The 20663-nt window shown below is 48.9% G+C and overlaps 2 protein-coding genes across 2 annotated transcripts; one reads left to right on the top strand and one right to left on the bottom strand.

Moving 5' to 3' along the window:
* The first annotated feature begins 5043 nt into the window (after window positions 1-5043).
* Window positions 5044-11343, top strand: Igfbp3 (insulin like growth factor binding protein 3). Its single transcript, XM_038314441.2, has 5 exons — window positions 5044-5565; window positions 8597-8823; window positions 9278-9397; window positions 10277-10417; window positions 11209-11343. Exons 1-4 carry the CDS (start codon window positions 5160-5162, stop codon window positions 10400-10402), a joined length of 879 nt encoding a protein of 292 aa, XP_038170369.1. The 5' UTR covers window positions 5044-5159; the 3' UTR covers window positions 10403-10417; window positions 11209-11343.
* A 3922-nt stretch (window positions 11344-15265) lies between these two features.
* Igfbp1 (insulin like growth factor binding protein 1) lies at window positions 15266-19913 on the bottom strand. Its single transcript, XM_038332387.1, has 4 exons — window positions 19340-19913; window positions 17784-17968; window positions 16736-16864; window positions 15266-15916 (listed from the first exon to the last, which is right to left on the bottom strand). Exons 1-4 carry the CDS (start codon window positions 19716-19718, stop codon window positions 15785-15787), a joined length of 825 nt encoding a protein of 274 aa, XP_038188315.1. The 5' UTR covers window positions 19719-19913; the 3' UTR covers window positions 15266-15784.
* Between the last annotated feature and the right edge of the window lie 750 nt (window positions 19914-20663).

Below are 20663 nucleotides of genomic sequence, written 5' to 3'. Positions count from 1 at the left end.
GTTCATGCCTGAGTTTGGCTTGCAGCTATTTTATTGAGGATTTTTGGACCTATGTTCAACAGAACAGTCTGTTTTTTCTGTTGTGTTTTATAAAGAATTAGGGAGTTGAAGATCTGGTTTATGCCTTTGACCTGGGATTCCTCTTCTATGCCTATAACCTGACATTTTATTATTTTTCAATAGTCCAATAGTTCCTACATGGCCCTTTCATATGCTTTTCATTTTTTAAATATTCTTTGTGTGGGCTGTCTACTTCCTCTACTTTATCTTCAAGTCTGACGTTCTGTCTTCTACTTGGTCCATTCTACTTGTAAGGCTTTGCCCTGAGTTTTCTAACTGAGTTTTTGAGTTTTTCAATTCTCACCAATATTTCTATCTCTTTATTATATTTTATTTTCAAATTCTGGATGGTTTTCATCATTTCATTTAGTTTTATATTTGTCTTTTCTTGGACATCATTCAGGCATTTATTGTATCCCCATTGAGTCTGTTTGTGTCTTCTTAGGATTTCATTAATTCTTTGATCAAGTTTATGATTGTTCTTATAAATTCCGTGTCCTGTGGCTCATCTAGGTAATTCTCATCAGAAAACAGACTAATGGGTTTAGGGGGTGCATGCTGTTTGATCTTTATTACTGTTTGTGTTTTTACAGTGTGACTTGGGCACGTAGACTTTGTTGTTTGTGTGTCTGAGGTAAAACGCTATCCCATCTCTTGCTTAGACATCAAGCAAGAAGCTGCACACCAAGAGGTAGGCCTGGGAACATGGAGATGGTACAGACAGGATTTGTTTTGCTGGGACTCACTAAGAAAAGCCAATGTGGACGAGCTTTGCATCAGGAGTTAGAACTGGGAGCATGGAGATGGTATGGGTATGCCTGGCTCTAGGCAGGATCATTGGGGATGGGGGGTGGGTCCTAGTAAGTTCTTTCTAATAATAACCTTAAATGTAACTCTGTTCAACTGATTACTAAAACAATCCAGGCTAGCCAGCAGAACTAAGAAACAAGAAGTATGCTGGATAGATGGCTGAGCAGGCAAAGGTGCCTACTCCAAACCTTATGGCCTGAGTTTAAGCCCAAATTATCAAACCAGACAGCACTGCCTCTGAGAAACCCCAGCCTCTAGGATCTGCATTCCAATGCCATCTTCTCCATCCCACTAGTTCCAGCCACCTTCGCTCCCACACTTCAGAATTCCACCTGCTCCAAAGTACACTTGCCAAGGCCAATACTGTCTCTTCTCAACCCACCCCATCTTTTCTGGACAGCAACTCTCTGAGTGGGGGTTCTCAACCTTCCCAATGTTGAGACTTCTTTATACAATCCCTCACGTGTGGTGACTCCCAACCAGAAAATTACTTTTGTTGCTACTTCATAACTGTAATTTTGCTACTGTTATGAATCATAATGTAAATATCAGTATTCTCCAGTGGTCTGAGACAACCCCTGTGAAAGGATGGTTTAGCCTTCAAAGGGGTCGAGATCCACAGTCGACAGCTACTACTGTTCTGGGAAAACACTTCTTATTCTCCCTCTGCTGGCCTTGCAGTTCTGTGAGGCTCAAATGCCACCACCCCTCTGAAGCTTGTCCTGGCCACCTAAACAGGTCGGTCCTTCAACTGTTGGGATACTTCACTTGTGAGGGCCCTCTGCTCTCTCTGTGGTCATGCTATCCATGAGCCTTTGGTCTTCACTGATTTCCCCTGGACTGCCTGTGAATCTTTGTGGCTAGTACAAGTTTCAGTGGGGCTCTTTGGGTAAGTCACCTGCAAGACTATTAATGGCAATGATTTTTGGTAGTTAATGGTCCCTTAAAAGTCTGGTACATGTAATTCTGGAGACTCACCCAGAATTGACCTGAGGGAGAGAAAATTAGGCTCTTTGTCCCTACCCACTTACCCTGTGGGGAATTCTCAAGTTTTAGGCTGAATAACACCAAGTCCTAGAAACTAGGTCTCCAACATTCCCTGCTCTTAGGAGTCTGGCCCTTCCACCAAGAGACTAGTAGAGATCAGTAAAGATGACAGCCACATTCCTGGGGACATCTGGAGCCAATGCCTATTGCCTACAATGCTAAGGACTTGAGGTTCTCTGCTTGGTTGGTGTGATTTGAATGTATTTGGCCCCATAATCTCATAGATAATGACACTATTAGGAGGTGTGGCTTTGTTGGAGTGGGTGTAGCCTTGTCGGAGGAAGTGTGTCACTGTGGGGGAGGGCTATGCTCAGGATGCCACCCAATATCTCAGTTGACTTCCTGTTGCCTGCAAGATGTACTCTCAGCTACACCTCCCTCACCACGTCTGCCTGCATACTACCATGCTCCCTATCATGATGATAATGAACTAAACCTCTGAAACTGTACGCAAGCCCCCTAAATTAAATGTTTTCCTTATAAGAGTTGCCGTGGTCATGGCATCTCTTCATAGCAATAGAAACCCTGAGACACTTGGCCAGCCCTGAGCAGAGGAAGAAAGACCCATATTGCACACAAAGGCATCCAACTAAATATGATGGGCCCCAGACAGTGGGGAGTTTGTATCAGTTGGGTAAGATAAGCAGCTGGCAGTTGGAATCTCTAATTATAGTTAGGTCAGTGGGCGGGGCTCTGTTCGGAAATAGTGAGCCCCCAGCCCATTGTCATTATTCACAATTGAATGCCAAGTTCCTTCAGAAGGGAAGAGTACATCTTCACCACTGCCCACGTTACATTCATAGCCACAAACACCACTTTTAAAGTTTGACATAATTGACTAACATGTCATAAAATTACATTTTCTCCCATCTAAATTCTTCCAGAAATAATTATTTTCAGGGGAGGGGTGCCCTGAAGTTTTTGTCAAAAAAAAAATCCAGCTAAATATTAAAGCAAAATTCTCGTCGTCTAATTGCCACTGATGTACTTGGTTGGTGCACGATTCCATGAGAAAGCTGATGAAGGTCAGCATAAAACACAGGAACCCAGCCTCTGCAAACTCTTGAGACACCAGTAAATTCAGGCAGAGACCTGGAGCTTTGGCGCCCTCTAGAAGTCCCACTTGGAACAAGCGTTCATTTCTCAAACTGCAAGGGCTCCTTCTTTGTGAAGAGAGCCATTCTAAAGACTTTTTATCTTTTCCAAGCCATTCCATCTAGACGTCCCCTGCCTCCTAGCGTGATAATAAAGCCGGGTAAAAGTGCTACACTGACCACCGACCAGACTGGTTCGGTGTGTAACATTGTACCTAACAGAGGGAAGCCTGCCACATCTAGAATCATTTTTGATACTGAACCTTGTTCTAATTTTGGAGTCAAGGTCTCTGTGGTTATTTAAAGAACAAGTGTAACACTGTTTTTTTTTTTTTCTTTCAATTTTCCAATGAAATCAGAAGCCCTATTCTTGGGAGCTGATACACAGGAGAAAAGGAGGGACAATCAAGGCAGTTTTTGGTAGATGATGATAAGTCTAGCCTCAACCTGAGCACTATGAGGAAGAAATATGTGAAAATTGGGGTCCTGGGCCTTGGCTGGCTACTACGGAGCTCAGGCCTTCACGTTTCTGATCTTCGAATTTTTTTTTAATAATGCCTAGCATTATCATGTAATAATAAAGAAGTACTAAATGTAAAATAAATAATTTTAACTAAAATTAAAACAAATATAAATAGATGGAAAGTGAGCCACAGATTCAGGGAGACATCAAGACACACGGTGGATGAATCAGTTTCACCAAAAACTGCATGGTGAATAATGGAGGGATATGTGGGGAAGTCGTCTTGGTTTGTTTTCTACATAAAACTGCATAGGTTCCGCCACCCCCGCCCCCCAACAACCTCTCCAGTCCCTACTGTAAACACTCATTTCAAGGGCATCCAGGGAAATCTTCTTCCAATTGCTCCCACAAGTTCCTGCCGCTCATCCGCAAACGATTAAAAAAGAAAAAGGGGAGAGAAAAAAATAATAATAATGGCTGAAAAGTTTGTCAGTTTAATTCTGGACCACTAGCGTCCTCTGTTGGTCGCCTACGGAAGGCGCGTGTAAACTTTCAAGAGACCTAGACAAGAGAAAGTTGGATGGCTGAGAGAACTCAAGAGCACTATTGCGTCAGGATTTCAACTCTTCGCGGTGTTCAGGATGCGCGGATTCGGCTGCACTGGAGCGTATCGAAGAGAATTTAGTACAGGGATGCAACGATGACTTCAAAAATGGTTGTGAAAATTAAACGTCTTAGGGACTCTTTGGCTATTAATCATGTTTCAATGGCATCCGCTTCAGTGTCTCCGTAGTAACTTCATCGCAGATATATCTATCTGCTTAACTAAAAAGAAACTCCAAGTAAGAACTTGTGGAACTTAATATCTTTAAAACCACCTTCCCGTAAGGACGCACTCGCTGCCCATCCGGCTAACTGGAGAAGTGCGGTGAAGTAAGAGATTTGAGTCACAACCGCTTTGAAAAGCAAATCTTTAGAACCCACGACCGTCACGTTCGACTGTTCAGTGCGAGACTCTGGAGGCTCAAGTGGCCAACGGTGCAGATTTAAATATGATCCGAGCGTTCTCGCTGGGAAATGCAACATGCTCTACAAGAGGCATTCAATTACAGAAACTTTGCAAAGTACACAGGAGTGGAATGGGTCCACGCCAGCTTCTCAAACATAAATTAGCTCCGGAGGGCACCTAAACCCGGCATCCAGGGGGGAGGGGTTGCAGCGTCCGGGGCGCCAAGTTGGCTGAGAGTCATTTCATTGGGGGAAATCAAGAGGCCCTGAAGTGACTAGGGCTCAAGGGACAGCAAGGTGGCCGGGAGTGCCCACGGTTCCCGGGGACGAAGGGGTGGCTCGAGTACAGGGCGTGCGCACACGGAGCAGGTGCCCAGTGAAGACGCGCGCTGCGCGCCCCCGTCCTTGGTCCCGCTTCCCGGGGAGGCGCGGGGCCCAGAGCCGAGCCTGCGCCAGCCCACCCCACCCCACCCCCACCCGCGCCGTTCCGGGGCGTGTCCTTCCACACCCCGGCTTCTATATATCTGCCTGCTCGCCCAGGCTGCCCAGATGCGAGCTAGCGCAGCTGCTGGACGCTGAAGACCTGGTGCTCGCTTCCCTACATCCCGCAGCCTCGTCCCGCGTGCTCCACTCCGCTCCCCTCCGCCGATCCGCAGGTCCTCCGCCCGCCGGGCGTCATGCATCCCGCGCGCCCCGCGATCTGGGCGGCTGCGCTCACCGCACTCACTCTGCTCCGCGGGCCGCCGGTGGCGCGGGCCGGCGCGGGCGCGGTGGGCGCGGGCCCCGTGGTGCGCTGCGAACCGTGCGACGCGCGTGCGCTGGCCCAGTGCGCGCCTCCGCCCACCGCGCCCGCGTGCACGGAGCTGGTGCGAGAACCCGGCTGCGGCTGCTGCTTGACTTGCGCGCTGCGAGAAGGGGACGCGTGCGGCGTCTACACCGAGCGCTGCGGCACCGGCCTCCGCTGCCAGCCGCGGCCCGCGGAGCAGTACCCTCTGAAGGCGCTGCTCAACGGCCGCGGGTTCTGTGCCAACGCCAGCGCCGCCGGCAGCCTGAGCGCCTACCTGCCCTCCCAACCCGCTCCAGGTAAGCTGCTCGCACCACGTGCGCCGAGCGCGCTCCTTGGGACCGGGCGGGGGTGGCGGGGAACGTGTGTCTTCAGAGGCTTGGCGTGGCTCATCCAGGTGTTGGTGGCTAGACGGGCCCAGGGAGGCGAAGGGGACCCCGCAGCCATCGATCCACTTGCTTGGTTCTCAAAGTGCAGCTTTCTTGTAAATTGCAAAACGCTTTCCTTGAAAATGGATAGATTTCCACGCAAGACGAGTAGACTGCCAGTGGACGGATCCCGGTCATTGGAGAGTCATGCTGAGCGTGGATGCCTGAGTTTGGGCTGTGTAGCCCAGTTGTGGACCTAGGCTTCCATTCTCCACAATTGGGAAGGCGCGTGTCTGTCCCAGGGAAGCTTGAGCATGGGATTCGGGGATCAGATCAGGACCAGGAAGGTTTGTTGGCAGGCATCTGTCTTGAAAAATGCTAACATTTGCACAGGCTGATTGGCAAAGTAGTATTGTGTCCCCGTGTAACCAGAAACTAACGAGATGGAATTAGAGTACTGATGTCTTTGAGGTTGTGTAACCTAAAGTTCAAAAAGAGCCGGGAGCTGCAATTGGGTTTGAGCCCCGTTTGCCCCCGTAGTCACCATCCCACGCCCTGCGGCGCCTGGGGGCTGGGGATCACGTCCCAGGTGCAGGCAGTGCAGATCCAGGCGGTTTCCCTGCTGAAGCAGACTAGAAATGCTACGCAGGAACGTTCCTCCTTCCTAATCCTATGCAAAAGGAGTGGGGTGCAGCGGAAACAGCTCCTAAGAGGAAAATCGCAAACCCTTGGCAGTTACCCATCCTGGGGCTGATCCTATCAAGCAGGGGGCCATTCTAAGGGCATCGCATTGTTCCCTTAGGAAGAAAAAAAAAGAAAAAGATTTAAATGGATTTGGCAGCTGTTACTAGAAATGTCCATCATTCCTAGCCAGTCTCCTGCTTAGTTATGTGAGTCAAGTTCTTGCCCTACACAGATGAAGGCTAGAACTCTCCAGTTTCCCCACATCAAGCAGGCAAAAGGTGCAGAGCAAGACCCTGGGACCAGGGCGCGCTGGGACGACGGTCCTTTATGATTTCTGTGGCTGCAGCGCAACACTCCTGGGTACAGGCAGGTCCTGGTTTAGACATCCCTGAGAAGCACTGGAATCCTGGCAAAGCAAGATTCCCGTTGTTTCGCTGACTCAGTCAAAAGCAAAATTAGGCTGTTTGCCTTGTGTGTCTTTGACTTATAGTGCATTCTGTGATATCCAGAAGCGATCCTAAGAAATACCAAAATACCATTTTGAGTTAGGCTTTAATGCCATTATTAGTAATGACCATTGAAGCTCTATAGTATAAACTGATGTGAGCTTTAGTTATAAAAGAGTTCAGTGGCTTCTAATATTCATTGGGTGGAGGGAGAGGGGAATGATAGCTCTATGACACAATTCACAATTACATTTTTAAGTTGAGCCATATTCTCCCCTACTAAGTAGTGTAAGGATAACAAACAAGCAAAGGAAGTTTAAGAAATTACTTCAGCTTCTCGGAAGACAAATGCAAATATTTTTATTTACGTATTAGCATTCCCTCTATCCCTGTACTTCCAAAAGACAAAACCACTAAGATTAAAACAAATTGAAACCAAGTCCACCAATTTAATTATGGACCTCCTTTGCCAGGTGCTAGTCTAGACCCTGGGAATTTGTGCTTAAGAAGGCACAGAAATCATTGAGGGGTTTGCAGCTGGACTGTTCAGTAGGTGAGAAATTGAGGCAAGAGGGCGTGCCTGGAGGTCAATTGCTCTCAAAGCCATCAGATTCTGCAGCCCTCTGGTAGTTCCCAGGGAGTGAAGCATTTGCTTCTCTTGGCCCGGAACCAGAGACCCATGTCGTCCCCCTGGGCCGGATGCCCCAGCCTGGCATTTCCTGAGAGACAAAAAAAAAAAAAAAAAAAAAAAAAGGCCAGCTGGAGCCTGCACCTTGCATCCAGACAGAATAAATTCAGAACCAGATGCATAGCCAACTGGACCTTCCTGCTAGGGAAGCTATTAATGTCCCTTTCATGGGACCAAAGGAATTCTGTGGCCATGACTTGAACATAGACCTTGAAGCTTTGGAGTTCAGAGCTGGGCACTGGGGGCTGATCATCTGGCACTGGTTTCCCATAAAGCCACAAATCTGGTCACACACGTAAGATCTCAATCTATCAACCTTCCAGCATCTCATCAGTTGGGGCCCTCTCTTTGGCGCCTTGGATTATGAAAGAGGCCCCTGCCAAAGGGAGCTTTCTTTTCCCCTCCCCTCCCCATCTCCAAGGTAAAACGAATGTATCTTGGCAACCAGCGTCTAAGCTGCTAGTAGTATGTTGGTGCTATTCTGTGTGCTCACTGCTGAAGGGGATGGGAGAGGTTCACCCAAGAAGGTGCCCCTCCCACCCAATACACAAAGCCTCTGTGGACCCTGAAATGGAAAGATGTACGGGCACCTCGGAACTAGGCGTCTCTGACACACCCACATAGTTCTGTGGGTCCCTGCAGTGAACTACTTCACATGAGACCTGAGTGAATGCCAGAATCCCCAGGCCAGTGTGATGCTGCCACTGGGTGGAGATTTTATTTTTCCCACTATATCCCACCCATAACAGCTGTGCCCAGGACTAAAGTGATTTGGAATCTCTTGTGAGTTTTTCTGGTCTGCTCCACAACGGCATTCCATGGTGCACAACTGCCCCCTGCCGGTGGAAGGGGAACTGGCCGCATTCTCAGCTGTTGCAGGGCTTGATAAAGCATCCACAGCCTTCACTTGTAACTGTATACCAAAAACACTTGACCGAGTAACTTTCAAGCAGATGGCTTCCTGAAATAAAGCAGCCAGGGTCCAGCAGGCAGTATTCCAGAATGCTTTATCCGATTTCCTTTTTCTTAACTTCTTAAGAGTTGTTGAGTGGTGTTGACTTTTAGGTGTGACCTAAATAATCTGCAAAGATTATTATTCCGATATCAATAATGACCATTTCCTTATCCCCATGTCCTTTTTCAGGAAATGCCAGCGAGTCTGAGGAGGACCACGGTGCTGGGAGTGTGGAAAGCCAGGCTGTCCCCAGCACACACCGAGTGACCGATTCCAAGTTCCATCCCCTCCATGCAAAGATAGATGTCATCAAAAAAGGCCATGCCAGGGACAGCCAACGTTACAAAGTTGACTATGAGTCACAGAGCACAGACACCCAGAACTTCTCCTCTGAGTCTAAGCGGGAGACAGAATATGTGAGAACTTTTTCTCTTTTTGGGAGGGAGAGGGGGTTGGGGAGCATCCCAATACAGTCTTCATACAGTAAGTCCCAGGGGTCCTAGCTGATAAGTGGGCAGCTTCTCCCTTCTTATGTGAAGCCCCACCTCCTATGTCAGAGACTCTTGGAAAATTCAAGCTGAACTGTACTAAGTGTGTGGTTGGCCCTGCAGATAAAGAAACAGACTTCCTACAAGAGGCTATATTTTATTCGGTGGACTTTCTGAAGTCTACTGCCTTATCCTTAGATCACATTCCAGAGTCTATGTCTTCCTCTTGAGAAAGCAGAAGAGACAAGGAGTGATGGTTAGCATCCTCCTGAGACCTTCTCGCTGACCCAAGCAGAATGTCCTGGAGAGGCATGTCACAGATCCCTCCTGGGACGGCCCTGTGGCCATTGGGAGATTTTCAGAACAATAACTGTGTCCTCAGGGTCCCTGCCGCAGAGAAATGGAAGACACACTGAATCATCTGAAGTTCCTCAATGTGTTGAGTCCCAGAGGTGTCCACATCCCAAACTGTGACAAGAAGGGGTTCTATAAGAAGAAGCAGGTGAGTGGGGTCCCCAGGATGGTTTTTCCCCTCCTATCTCCAGGGGCTCAGTGGGGAATTGGCCTCACCGTTAATCTCCAGGAAGCTCAACTGGCGTGGAGCTCTGCCAACTTTTTGTCCCCTCTTCTGAGACATGTATACATCACCTAGTGATGATATTTTAGGTGGCTTTCTAATTGGGTAGTTCACAACATGAGTCTGGGAAACCGAAGTAAACAATGCCCACCACAGCATGTCCACATTCCAGTGTTTATACTGTAGTCTTCCTCGGGGAGCCTGAGCCTCTGCACCAGCCACTGACTAGCTTAGCATGCTTCCACTAAGGAGAGAGAAGAGACAAGGCTGGATCTGAGGTCTGAGATCCAGCCTGATGGCCACAAGGCAAAGAAAGCTCAGCATTCCCTCCACACGAGTGTGCATGGGTGTACACCACCACCTACACCCTTTAGGAGTCAGGACCACCATAATTTTACCTCAGCCCAGTTGAATGGCATTGGGTAACCACTTCAGACCCTGGTTACCAGCTTACATCCAGTGTCTGGGTTAGGGTTTCTGTATCAAATCACGGTTCATCCCTGAGGAAAGTCGTGGCAGGAGGAGTGCTGCTTGCTGGCTTGCTCCTCGTGGGTTACTCAGCCTGCCCTCTTTTAGCACCCAGGACTACCTGCCAAGGGGGCCCCTGTCCACAGAGCTAGGCCCTCCCACATAGATCATCAATCAAGAAAACGCACCGTAGGCTCATCCATTTGTCCATCTGGTGGGGACATTTTCTCAGCTGAGGTTTTCTCTTCCCGAACGACTTTTGCTTGCGTCACGTTGATATAAAACTAGCCGATACATGTGATATTCACGCCCTGGTCTTGTCTCTTCCTCCCTCAGTGCCGCCCATCCAAAGGCAGAAAGCGGGGCTTCTGCTGGTGTGTGGACAAGTACGGACAGCCCTTGCCTGGCTACGACACCAAGGGGAAAGATGACGTGCACTGCCTCAGTGTGCAGAGCCAGTAGATGCCGCTGAGCCACGTAAGCTGAGGGTCTGGGCCTCCTGAATGAGCGCAAGGGTCAGGGGGGATGGCTGGGGCAGTTGTGGCCACCAGGAGAATTGCTAGGGGTGAACAAGCACAAGGGTCAGGGGGATGGCTGGGGGCAGCTGTGGCCACCAGGAGAATTGCTAGGGGCAGCTGTGGCCACCAGGCATCCACCCCTCACCCTGAGTTCATTGACCCAGGAACTGCAGCCTGGCCCAAAGAGAGGACGACAGAGAGAAGGAGGTCCCCTGCCCAGCCACAGGCTTAAGGCCAGGGTCAGTGTGACTTCAGAGATGCTCTATTCTAAATGACTTTGTAGATATGCGCTTTTGGTATGTTTTTTGAGACAGTATCTCTCTGTGTAGCCCTGGCTGTCCTGGAACTCAGTCTATAGACCGGGCTTGCCTCAAGCTCACAGAGATCCGCCTGCCTACCTCCCAGTGCAAGGATTAAAGGCGTGCACCACCCTCAGGCCCACACTCTTTCACATGCAAATGCTGTGAAGATTTTTTTTTAACTAATAGGCAAAAAAAAAAATTATTTGTAGTTAAATTTTTTTTCTTATACTTTGGAAAAATAATTCTAATTTAGGGTAATACTTTTTAACAATGATATAATGAAAGTATCTTAGGGCATTCTTTGACTTGTTGAGGAAGAGCAGACTGAGGCCCCGCCCCCTTCTTGCAGTGCCACACTGAGTGCTGGGGGCTCCGTGAAAGGCTGAGCCCTTTGGATTTTAGGGGTAGTTATTTTAACATATGTCTTACTCTTCTTTTTTCCCCTTAGTTGACGTGGAGAACAAATACGCCTTATTTTGCACAAAGGACTGCCAACAACATGATCAGCAGCTGGCTACAGCCTTGATTTTATTTCTTTTTTTGTGGTGAACTGATTAAAAAAAAAAACCAAAGTTTAGACAGATTTTTTTTGAAATGCCTCTGGTTGTTTAAATTGTAAACTTGATCGTCTTTCTACTCTCCGGTAGTCAAAAAAAAACAGCAGTTTGAGTTTTCCTGTTGCTTCCTATGAAAACACTCATGTCACGCTCCAGGCCACGGATGCCCTCTTCCCCTAACCCACCCAGTACAGGCCTGCAGTGCTGCTGGCCCTTGGCCTGCTTGACGTCGGAGGTTCTGTTGCCGATAGAGAAAAACCCTCTTTCCATTCCCTGTAATGAGTGCAGGCAGTGTGGAGAGTGGGGAAAGCCCTAACCAAGTCACCAGGACATCCGGATGCACACACCCAAGGCTTGTGGCCCTTTTGGTATCATCTGAACTGATGCAAGTGACCTGATCTTCCTGGGAACTGTGGGAGAGAATAGGTGGAGTCTCTCTTATTAAGAATGGCCAAGAATGTTCTAAGGCCCTCTGGGAGCCCGTAGAAACAAGGACGAGGACCTTCCTCTGTCAGGCAGCTTCCTGATGACTTGGCCCCAGGTGGGAGGAGCAGTGAGTATCAGCCTCCAAGTTCAGAGATGTCACAGATAATGGTATAGTTAATTCTTCAGATGATTTCGAAAAAACCAACAACAGTGTTTTCTTGTCCAACTTCTCAAAATAAAGTTTATTGTGGGGTGGGGGGAAGCTTTTTTTAAAGAAAGATAAGGGGGTTTAAAGGGTTGTTTTCATCTTCCCCTCCTTCCTATCTGAACAGGAAAGAGGAATGGCCTGTTGGAGAGCCTGGCAAGACCAAGAGAATCACCTGTTTGTTGATCTTGGGGTCCTTCTCAGACTTTCTTTATAATTCACGCATATATGCAGACAAAATACCTTCGTAATTGTTAACAGTGTATACGACATAGCCCGAATATAATAGAATCTGTACTAGATAATCCTAGGTAAAATGTTAGAGACGCTAGGTGATGTAACCACAGGCGCGCCCAGGGAAAGGAGCCCACGTCTGGAGGCTGGGCTGCTCTCCCAAGGACAAGGAGGTCTGGCAACAGAGGGTGCGAGGAGACTGCACTGCATCCCACGGGGTGAGCGTGTGCTGTACAGAGCTTGTCTTGAGAGCACAAGGGATTCTCAAGATGTTCTGCCTGCCTATCAGCTTTTCTTTATTTTTTTAATTAAGTTTTTTTGGGGAAAAATGTATTTTTGAAAAGTTTGTCTTGCAATGTATTTATAAATAGTAAATAAAGTTTTTATCATTTAAAAAAAACTCCCTACTTTTGTTTGCTTCTGGGTCTTGAGTCGCGGACAAGATCACTGTGAGAGGGTAGAACCCTCTAGACTAGCAGAAGATGTCATGAACATGACTAGACGTCAGAGCTGCGTCCATCTCTCACTAAAGAATCTCAGCGGCACAGTCACTGCGGCCTTCTTTGGCATCCATGCAGCACCGGGTCAGAAATATCTAGGTCCAGTAGGTTGGGTTGATGGTTGTTATGATCTAGACAGGGAAAGTAGATGGTCTCCATGACAGTCTGGTCTTGCTTCCCCAGTTTGTGCCTTGGGTCTTCAGAGGAGCTTCCCCAAAGAGATGATATAAATAAGAAGGGCACATCCTATAAGTCACTCGCCTTTCCGCTACTGGGTACCTGGAGAAGGGAAGTGAATTGAATCCACAAGAAGAGGACAACCCCAAAGGATGCTGGGAGGGCTTTGGGTACCTCAGTCCCTCTCTATGGCTTTGGCACAACTGTCTCCCTTGCCAAAATAATTTCGGGTACATCCTGGGACCATGACATCAAACGGCATACAGTACTTGCCTGTTTAGAGTCATATTTAAAGTCACCCAATAGACATCCAAACTGATTGCAGAATTGCAGAGTTGGACACAGCAAACGGCAAATTGATTCGATGGGTATTTGGAGATCTGGGGGTGTACGGTATGACCACAGGGTGGGAACCAAGGTCAGAAGGCAGCACCCTTGGAGTGCTGTGCCGGTGGTGCTTCAACAATGAAGAAAGCACACTGAACTCACTGGGGATGGAGGGACATCATACACAGGCCACCAAGTGCCCTGAAGCCAGATCCAGAGTGCATCCAGGACAGAAACTTGGGAGGCCTTTTGGTGCCACTGCCAAGGCATGGGTCACAGGGCAATGCTTCTTCGTAAACCCAATGGACTAACCTCCCTGAAGCTACCAATTCACACACCTTTCCTTGACCTCACCTTTCCCCTACATGCCTGCAATGATCAGTTCCTCATATCCACTCGGCCAGGCCACTGTGCGGACGAAGTTAACATCATTTCAGGGATGGCTGTGACTGCCTCCAGGTGAGATGCACAGACTGACTCCCCAACACCTCCACCCCCACCCCCACACTAGCTGCACACTGTGCATTCTAGTCAGAGTGTGAATAAAAAAATATGGCAGGGAGAGGAGTCAAACCATTCTTCTTCCCATCTGGGACATTTTATCTTCTCTGGCCCTTGAAGTGGAAATTACATCATCAAGTCCCCTGCATTCAGGTCTTTAGCCTCAGGCTGGCCACACTGCCAGCTTCCCTGTGGTAGATGCGGGGACTTCACAACAAATCTCCATTGAAAGGTAGGTGAGTGGATAGATGACAGGTGGATTGATTGACAGATGGAATTCCAAGTCAGACAAACAGATCATTGAAGAGCAAGTGTGCACTAGGTACTATAGAGAGAGATGATTGATAAGAGATAATTTTGTAGAGCTAAGGAGATGGCTTGGTGACAGGACACTTGCCTTGAAAGTATGAAGCCCTGAATTCATTTGCCATATAAAAGATAACGAGTTAGAGAGAAAATGACAGGTAGTTAAATGCCAGTTGAAGATAGGTCATAGACAGAGGTGTGTAACCTACTGGCTCCGGCTCTGTGCAGCTAATAATACCCTTGAGCGAGTCCTCTTTAAATGTTCCACTCCCTTCAGGGACTCATGCCCACCTGTTGTGCCTCTTGCTCTCTCTGTTTGCCTGCCTCTTCTCCTAGCCTGCCAGCTTGAAGCTCCTCTGACTCTCTGCCTTCTCCTTGGCTATCCTCCACTCTCTTAGGGGTTAGCCAACACCAATCCTAAAGGTTGCCATGCCCAGCAACCTTACACACACAGGGGAATGGGAGGTGCCTGGTTTCCTGCAGTAGAGGCGGTGGAAAGGCCTCAGCTTCCCTTTCAGACATCAAGCAGTCAGGGCTGGAGGCTGCAGCCGGAGGGGAATAACCTGGGATAAGCTATGGAAACATGGGGAGGGGAGTGAGAGGCCAGTAACAGTCAGCAGGGGGAGTAAGTGTCAGGCAAGACAAGGCACCTGGGTCAGTTTCAAGAACCAGGCAATGGAGGGAGTGGAGAAGACAGCTGGGAAAGTCTAACCTGGGCTACCCTGTCTCAAAAAGCACAGGAAGCCAGTAACTACTTCTCTGTATCTGTATGTAGTTCAGTTGAGGAAACCCGGGTGTATCAATATGTTGAAGAATGTTAAGGAGGGGAGAGGCAGAGGGCTCTGGGGAGAAAGAGAGATGGGCTGCTGAAGGAATTCCTGCAGCCAGTAGCCTTTAAGCTACCCGCCCACTTGGGCGGAGCCTCTTATACTATTTATGCCGAAGTAAAGCTCGCTTCATGCCGGCTGCAGGCTTCTGTTGCTGTTCCCCATTCCAGCAGAGGATTGCGACTTGTGGGTCTACCCCTAAATAAATAACCCTCTGTTATTCTCAATTCTGAGCCAGTGTGGGATTTCTTTTAAGCGTCTTTCTGCAATGGGCTGAGGGGAGGGGATCTCTAGTGTGCTGCTGCTTGGAAACGGGGCCACCAGATCCCAGAACCTTCTGTCACACCGTCTGTCCCCAAAGCATAGACTCAGAGGCTGGGGAGGGCGAAAGATAAAGAGATCACAGGAACAAAGATGAAGCTGAGACACCACAGGGACAACAGCATTTCCAGGTAGAGTATTTATTCCAGATGTGCAGTTTAAAATGCACCCGACGCACGTTTCCACACTTAGCTTTGATTACATAGTCAACATCTCAACTTGCCCCGACAAATGGGCATCAGACCCAGATCCGTGGCTGCAGAGAGCAGATCACTGGCTGACTCCTCTCCTTAAGACCACTGGAGAACCCCCTACCTCAAACTGACTTGTGCATGTTCTAGGCAGTATCGCGCTGCCCTTTCAAAACAGAAGAATGGGTGTGGGAGCTGAGACACACTATTTACATATACGGTGATGAGAAGCGCTTCATGGTATATAAATTAATATAGCACAAGTAACTGTGTAGAAAAACATAAACTTACAGTGAATAAATATGAACCAACTTTATATATCAAGCAGTATGTGGAGTATAAAAAGTAGTTCCTGGTTATATACATATACACATATATAAAATGGTGTGCTCCGGACTATAAATATACTATATACTTAAATATCTTGTGTGAGAGAGCGTATGTGGAAGTCTTCAGTTATGTACATTGAAATACTGGTGACAGTTGGGGTCCCCTCTGATCTCCAGAGACCCAGGGATCTTCTTCCCACTCCACGGATAGACACACCAGCAGAGACCCGCTTCTCCGTCCAGTGATGTCTCACACTGTAAAGACAGGACCAAGGTCAAGAGCAGCAGGTGGCGGGGGCTCTGCCCACCCTGTCCCTAAGTGAGATGGTGGGAGCTCTGAGCACCCTGTCCCTGAGTGAGGCGGTGGGGGCTCTGGCCACCCTGTCCCTGAGTGAAGCTGAGCACTGCACAGCTACCTGCTAGCTAAGACTCAGCAATGTCAGTGCCCTTCCAGTTGCCATGATAAAATGGAGACACTGTGTGGCACAAGTGATAACGATCTCACACATTTGTTCAATGGTGCAATGTTTTGACAATTATCTCCTCATGGCCCTGCTGACAAAGGCGTCCAGCAATGGGTCTCATTGATTAACCACCTCTATCACTCAGCTGGGCCTAGATCTCAGGTTTTCTCAATGAAATCACAGAACTTGTACTTCTCTGAGTCCTAGAGGCTCCTCAAAATTAAGCCTTGACTTGTTGGATCTCATTTATTACTGGGCATAGCACACAGCCTACTGTACTTTACTACAGAGTTTGTTTTAATTTGTGGGAAGAGAGAACGTGAGATTTCTGTTTCCCAAGGTGACTGTGTTTCTTTCTTCTAGTTGATCTGAGTGACGGCACACCTCCCTACTGACTTCATGCTGTTGATCTGAGTAAAGGGAGTCCTCCCTACTGGCTGAAGTGCTCCTCGCCCATCACACTATCTCTTTCTAAGGACTAGCTTCTCCCAACTGCGCAGCGATGGGCCTCCCGTAAGAAAGTCACCCATGTTGTCTATTTTGAGGCTCTAACAGGGATGTGGGAGAGCAGAGCTAGCATGTGAGACCACACAGTAGCAAAGCCACCTACCTGTTTGCTGTGATAAAATCCATTCTTGTTGCAGTTTGGCAGATAAAATTTGTAGATTTCATCTCCTGCTTTCTGTTGAGCTGCAGCTAATCTCTCCAGCACTTTATAGAGCTCTCGTTGGCAGGGCTCCTAAAAGAATAATTTTATATTAGCATGAATACAAGAAAAGAGATTTGTCATTTGAGACAATGACGGAGACAGAGCAGGAACAGCTATGATATTCTAGGGCTGTGGGTGAAACATATGCTATCCCCAGGCCTTGTTTCCCACTGTGAGCGGGACAGGTTGGTTTCAGGCTTGAGCTGTGTGGATGGAGAATGGGAACGCCATCCACATCCTCACTGGGTGATATTTTCTAAAGACCTGCTTAGTGACATCCTGGCAAGCCTGGCCAATGGTATCAAATGCTTCCCGACCCCTGCCATCTGCTGAGTAATTTGGGCACCTGCACTCTGGTAGGAATGACAGTGGGCTCAATCTCTGTCTATGGAATTTAGCATCAGAAATACGTAGATTTTCAAACAATTGTCCTTGTGATGGACATATACCATCGTCACTGTGGAGCAAGGCACTCATCTGGATGGCTTAAGATCAGAATGAGATTTCTTACACTTACCATAATTTCTAGATAAAATTCTAAAGTGTCCCTAAATATGTTCATTCTCTTGCTTCCCTGTAATTTTTAAGGCCTCTGTAGTAATTTAATCTCTAACTTCAGTTCTCTGTCGCCCCCAAGTGGTCACATTAAAGCCAGCCATTTAAACTAGAGAAGTTCTTGCTGGATTGAGAATTGGAGAGGAAGGAAGAGAGCTGGCTGGTGGGGACAACTGCTGAATGTACTTAGTGACAAAGAAACCTAGACTGAAAATGACCGATTTTATGCTCTGTGTATTTTGCCATATTTTTTAAGGAGGCAAAAATACAGCAGGGATGGGGGCAGTTGTGGCCCCTGTGCTCAGCTTCAGCATGCTCAGTGCCTTTTAGACATTGTCTAGACTAACACCTTCACTTAGAGATAAACCTGGGGGGTCCATGTGCAGGGTCTCACCTTCCATTTCTTGAGGTCGGCGATCTGTCGGGCCCGCATGCTGTTGTAGGTGCTGATGGCATTCCACAGGATGGGCCGGTCCTCACTGGAGGGGGCCATCAAGTGGAAGCTTTCCAATAGCTGCTCCTCAGTCATCTCTGGGCTCTCGGGAACCTCATCCTCAGGGGCCACAGCAGCCTTTGCTTCTGAAAAGCAAGCACCACAGACCCATGAGCCCCTGGAAGCCTTGTTCCTGTGCCCGGTCACTTCTTCTCCTTAGAACCAATCTAGAATGGCCTGGCGGATTTGGATTTTTTACCAGCGGCGTTTGGGAGTGATTATGACCAGACAGCAATAGTAATTCTTTTCTGAGAAAATAGTATATGCCAGGGTGAGGCAGGGGAGCCCCGTGGCAGAGGGAGCCTCATACATAATTGGGTGGGGGAGGGGCAGGAATATAACCCTGAAGAAGCCAAGGACTGGGATCAATGCCTGAGTCTATTAGTGGTGAGACTGGGCCCCTTGGCTCTCCTCTCTGCTCCACAAGAGTCTTCTAATACTAAGACCCCAGGGAGAAGCAAGATCTAGAATGCAACCTTCCTTACCCAAACCACCACCCTCCTCTCTCCTGGGGACCCTGCTTTCCCACACACCCTCACCTCTGTGCACCCCCTCACAGAGGAGCACATCATTAGACACTTTGCAGGTAGAGCCCATAAAGGCTCAAGGGGAGGAACAATGAAGGAACCCGGCCCCACCCAGGGGAAGTCCATTTCAGAGGACCATTGGGATTGCTCTAATTTCATTTACTCAAAAGGGTCATATGCTTGCAGTACAGCTTCCCATCAGAGTATGGAGCCACGAGGCCCCTCCACACCCACACAGGACGTGCATGCAGCCCAGATGGGGAGATAGGGGCTGGAGCAGAGGAAGAGGCATTTCCCAAGCTTCCTACTACAAACAAACCAGTGCTTAAATTCAGGAAAGCGCCTGATTGTCAGACTCCTAGCAGGCAACATACACATCAAACGCTGTTTGTCTATAGCAATGAATGGAAGTGAAGGTTCGGGCCCAGATTTTCACATTATGTTCTGTAAACATCTGGGAAGCACATAACTGTGTGGCAGGATATATGCTACAAAGAGCATTGCAAACCTCCTGGGGGCAGTGGGAGGGCTCCCATCCTAAACCTTCCTGGATCCTCCAGTCACTGGAACTGCCAAGGGCAGGACCCACTGGAGGAGGCGGTAGGTGCTTGGGCCAGCACCCCACCCACCTGGCAGCTCCATCGCTCCTCCACCCCAGGGTGAGACCAAGTACTACTAGTAGTCTGTGAATGTTCTTCCCAGCTAAGCACCCTGCGCTTGGACCACCCTTTCTTCGGCTATCCCCACCCCCCAAGACCAAGCAAGGATCAGCCTCAGTGGGTGATCTGTTTGCCCATCACAGCTGAATGCTTTTCGTGGGCCTGGAATGTCTTTGTCCCACCTAGCATAGGCTCCGGAAAGGCCTCTGCTGGCCTAGGCAGTATGTGTGTCCCAGCCTAGAGATCTAAAGGCAGAATGGGGCTGCAGTACCTTCGTCTTTGCGCTCAGTGCTGGACAAGGTTCCTGTAGCAGGTACAGCGGGCTCTGGTACACAGGCTCCCTGGCCTCGGGTGAGGGCATGCAGGGGACGAGGCTCCCCAGGAAGCGCACGGCAGCTGAGTCCCTGGGCACAGCGTGCAGTGGCCACGCCGCAAGCGGCGCCCAGTGGCAAGGCACATGTTGGGCAGCAGCCACAGCCTGCAGGCCTGGAAATCTCAGGGCACGAAGCGGGCACGGGTGGACAGAGGCCCAGCTTCTCAGCAGTGCAGGGCGCACAACGCCACGGCTGGAGGGCTCCGGTGGTCACGCCAACCTGGAAGGCTAGAAGGATCAGGAACCGCCAGGAAGCAACAGCTAGGAACTCAGGCATCGCAACCCAGTGCAGCAGACAGTGATTGAGAGCCTCTAGGTAGGCACCAGTGGCGCCGGTGCTCACAACTCTCTGGGCAAGGGGTAGTAACAGCCGGTGGTCACAGCTCTCCAAGCGGATGGCCGTGTGCGGTGTTCAGTGCTCGCTGAGTGTGTGATGGCGGGCAGTGGATGATGCTGGCTGATTGTACCCAGAGCCTTATGAAGGGTTGGCTCGAAGGCACAGGTTAATGATTATCAGGGGAGCGTGCTAGGATCCCAGTGTTCAAAATAAGTTTGTTTGGCTGTGAGCTCTGCGCAAACTGTGGGTGGAAGGGGGGCAAAGGGATCAGGTTTCTTACTATGTTTGTCCTGTTGTGATGACCTAGGACAGGAGCTAAAGTCCAATTCTGACAGCAAACGGGTTGCTGGATGGGGGAGGGCACTTGTTTTTGTTCAAGGGGCATCAAAGACCTAGCCGACAGGCTCTTTAAGGGGACCCAATGAAAGCCTAAGAGACTGAGGAAGGACAGGTTAAGCCAAGAAGGCTTCAGGCCCCAAAGGGAGGGACAGAAGTAGAGTTCTCTGTGACAAAGCCCACAGTTGTTTCTCCCACCTCACAAGGAAGCCCCTAGCCAGCAAGGAAAGAAATCCATAGTTCACCTCAGGATGCTATCATGGCTGTAATTCCAAAAGTATAATGGCCCTACAAAGAGGAAAAAGGCCCAGGGCCTTAGCAACCTGTTCTGTGTGGCTGTGGAATCAGACCCACGCTATCTCTAACAGTCTGACATTCTAGCTTGGATGAGATGCTTGTCAGTGATCAAGTATGGCAGCTTTCTCTTCACCATGTTTCATCCTTTTAAATTACAAGGGAAATTCAGAAATCTTTAAGGACAATCGGAAATGGGACACACCCCAGAAGCTCCCCCCAAACCTCCCAGAGTAAACTGACCAGCACCCCCAT

Source organism: Arvicola amphibius, chromosome 1, assembly GCF_903992535.2.
Source record: "Arvicola amphibius chromosome 1, mArvAmp1.2, whole genome shotgun sequence".
NCBI classification, from domain to species: Eukaryota; Metazoa; Chordata; class Mammalia; order Rodentia; family Cricetidae; genus Arvicola; species Arvicola amphibius.
This window is presented reverse-complemented; position numbering and strand designations above follow the sequence as displayed.